Source organism: Loa loa, assembly GCF_000183805.2.
Source record: "Loa loa unplaced genomic scaffold supercont3.32, whole genome shotgun sequence".
NCBI lineage: Eukaryota > Metazoa > Nematoda > Chromadorea > Rhabditida > Onchocercidae > Loa > Loa loa.
Window position 1 is genome coordinate 80927 of NW_018108212.1, and position 3515 is coordinate 84441.

A 3515-nucleotide genomic window follows, 5' to 3' on the forward strand; every position below is an offset into this window, starting at 1 on the left:
ATATATATATATATATATATATATATATATATATATATATATATATATATATATATATATATATATATATGTATATATATATATATATGTATTTATCCAGGATGTATACCGCTTAGGCTCAAAATGGTATTTCCGTGCATGCCCGGAATTACCGAACCGTAAATACAAGTACCGAGTATATAGCCTCAGTGGTTTGGATGATGTCAGTAGTGATTTGATTACGCAGGAGCAGTTTTCTGAGCAAACTGTAAATCCATCGGTAAGTTATTTTCTCTTTAATCGATGACTTGATCCATTTAAATTATCGTTTTATTAATGTCGAATATTGAATTGAAGCCAATTAAAAGGTCAGTATTGGTTTGCACGCTTAATTCAATACAATGATGTTAAGAGGAAGAGGAACTTCATTTTAATTAAAGTATTTAAGATCATAACGAATCATGGGTCTGTCGTTGTTGATGCCTCGAAGAGTATGGTGGAAGCAGTGGCATCTACTGATTGTCAGCTAAATAACTCAAACCAACTAATTGAGTTTGATAATGAACCTTTACCGGTAGGTTTGAGTGAGTACGATAAAGTATTTATCGGGTCAGAATTCGGATTTTAATGATCGATGAGGACTTTCTACAATAGTAAAATGAGAAACAAGAACAATAGGACATGAAGAGAGGAAAATGACGAGAGAGGAAAAAGATGAAAAAAGTCAAAAGTGTAGTATGAAAAGAGTGTTACTAATACTGCAGATTACTTCTTGCACAGTCTAGGAGATGTTTGAGGTAGTACTCATTCTGTTTAAGTTTTAAGCCTTAAGTAAGATACAGGAGTCAGTAAAACAATCTTTTTTATCTATGTTTTGATACATTCATATTGCGTCAATTGAATTTTTAAACTGAGAGTTATTCAATCTCTCAGGTAATCTCATCGGATTCTTTTCCAAAGGCCACAGCAGTCTCACCGGTTACTCTTGACTTACTCAGTGCCGTTAATTTCAATACATCTCGTGCAGCAACAGTAAATGATATTAATGAGACAATAATTTTGCAAAGTTCAAATTCTTCTGATATGACTGATTCCAATCTACTGGTTGATTTCAATGCTGCGGATGAAGCGCAAGAGGTCGCTACACAAGTTCGGCAGTTTCACATACTGGATGAAAATTTTACTCTTTCTTCATTTGATTTCGATTTTAAAGACACGAAAGAATGCAATTATGAAACGGAAATGTTCGGTTGTAGCAATCACGAGAACAATGGAAATATATGGTAAGTTTATTTGTTTTCCAGTTTGCATCTTACATATAGTGGTTTTTCAATCTAATATATGAAACAGTTTTGGTAAAACTCAGTCACGTCCGTATTACACTAATAGAATAGTTATCGAATATCTTTTTCCACTGAGCTGTATTTAACATGCAGCTATAAAATAATGGAAAGTACATGAGCATTTTCTGGGATACATTACTTTTATTTGCTTAACAGAAGTGAGAAAATATAAAGTAAGGATGAGTATATGATTCAGTTAGCCAGTGAATGCGTAGAACGAATCAGTTTAAGAATTGATGTTGTAAATCCTTTTTTCTTTTAAATGTTAACATTAGTGATGTTTAGGACAAAACATGTTTACATAGTTGTTTACATAACGATTAATTTATATTGCTTAAGCATGGCATCACAATATAACGAGTCAGAAAATGCTAATTTCAATCATATTAATAATGGACTTGATATGCCAAAAGGTTTGGTTTCTTTTTAATAATTTCTAAATTTAATATATACCAGGTTTCAGCATCGTTCTTTTAATGTATGGTTTTTTTGTAACTTTATCTGACTACGGCGTTAGAATTTCAAATAATTACTTTCATATGATCTAAAGTTCAAGTCTAAGAATCCCCTCACCTTTCAGAGCAACCAATGAAAGTGGAAAGTAACGATTGCTCAGTAGAACTTGCAACATGTAAACCAAAAAAGTGTGTGGAAAATTGCTCGGTGTTATGTAATGGAAATTCTGTAGTTGAACAGCTAATTGATATTAACAGTGATTCACCAATAGTTGGTCAAGAGATGGCTACTAGCGAAGATGATTCTGAAAATGAAGTGTTCCATGCAATACCTGTGAAAAAACAAAATAACGATGGGGTTGGCGTTTTGTTTTGAGTTTGCAATTTTTTAATGAAATTTTGATTCAATACAATTTAGTCGTAAGAGTGAGATGCTGGACAAAAAAATGTGACTCGCAAATTAGAATTTGGCAAAAGAATGAGTGAATGAGTTTTCCTGAAGAAGTGATGCACATACTTCTTTTTTGAGTAGCGTGGGTGAGGTTAGATTATGGCTGGGTGAGGACGGGGAGGTTATGAATCATTTCTTGAGGAATTTAATTCGTTATCACTAGTGGATAAGCGAATTACCTATCGATAGTCGAAATTTTTTTCATTTTTCCAAGACAATTAAATTCGCAAGTTCAATTCCTAAATATTTTAGTGGTGGTTCACCCGCAAAGTCTCAAATAGAATAATGGAAGACAGGAAGACGAATGATGAGCTTAAGGGGCTACCGTATCATAACGGAAATTCTGAAACAGTAGAGGTATTAAATGATTTAATATTTGGAATAGTAAAGAATTTGCTAGGAAAGGCTTAGTCTGCTCTCTTGATAATGCATAACATTTTCTTCCATGATATACAGCGTTATCAGCGAAGCTTGCTATAAATTTCCCAACCTTGATTGTTAGCAGGCAGCAAAATGCTGCAATTTCAGCTTAACTCAGTACCCAAGGATGATGAACCATTGTTGATTCTAACTGACGACCATGCCAAAAATTGTGAAGCAACTTCCGTAACAGTGATACCACAGTTATCTCTTCCAAATGCTCTTCAAAACGATGATGTAAGTTTTTTTCTTACTTTTTTGATTGTATTGTTTTGTTAATGATTTTAAGTTCACTGGAATTTTGGTACAGTGTCATTTGTATTTGTGTTAACCAGTGATGTTATTCGTTCTCCATATTATCGGTTTAGCTCTAAATCCGTATTGATGTTTTTTTTCGTTAGAAAATAATTCGATCTTGATCATACTAAGTAAGCGTCACTTATTAGAACTTCAATCATTACATGACATTTTAATGATAGTTCACAAGATATTTTGTTTGTGAAAAAGGAAGAAGAGAGTTTGAGACATTGGCTGTTTTTAGGTTTACAAGATATTTCTCAAGAGATTTGTGGAATATTTTGATCTGGATAGAGTTAAAAGTGACAAAAATAGACTGGAAGATTATATTCCTAATCCATGTAGTTTTCTGTGAACTACTAATATCTGGTTATTAACTGGATAATCTCTTTTTTCTCTCTTTAGGTATATGCCAAGTTTTTTGCTGCACTTTTTCGAAAATGAATATCATGACGAGAAACAATGTTTCCATGACAGTATACCGTTTCTTTTGGTTTATGCAAAAATTATCATGATTCAATTGCTATTACAAGGGAAATATTATCGACTTAACACTGTCTTTTTTTTTAA

General features: G+C 32.6%; 2 protein-coding genes across 2 annotated transcripts in view; both read left to right on the forward strand.

Moving 5' to 3' along the window:
* The window catches only part of LOAG_16973 (hypothetical protein), a gene marked incomplete at both ends in the record, with an annotated part of 5591 nt that extends 4325 nt beyond the window's left edge, over window positions 1-1266 (forward strand). The window contains 3 exons of the mRNA XM_020449627.1: window positions 101-259; window positions 428-553; window positions 913-1266. Of these exons, the coding sequence (XP_020306804.1) occupies window positions 101-259; window positions 428-553; window positions 913-1266 (639 nt within the window). The remainder of the gene's footprint in view (window positions 1-100; window positions 260-427; window positions 554-912) is intronic.
* Window positions 1267-1662: 396 nt separating this feature from the next.
* Window positions 1663-3515, forward strand: LOAG_16974 (hypothetical protein; the record flags this gene model as incomplete). Its single annotated transcript, XM_020449628.1, has 4 exons — window positions 1663-1735; window positions 1903-2135; window positions 2757-2885; window positions 3351-3515. 4 exons carry the CDS (start codon window positions 1663-1665, stop codon window positions 3387-3389), a joined length of 474 nt encoding a protein of 157 aa, XP_020306805.1. The 3' UTR covers window positions 3390-3515.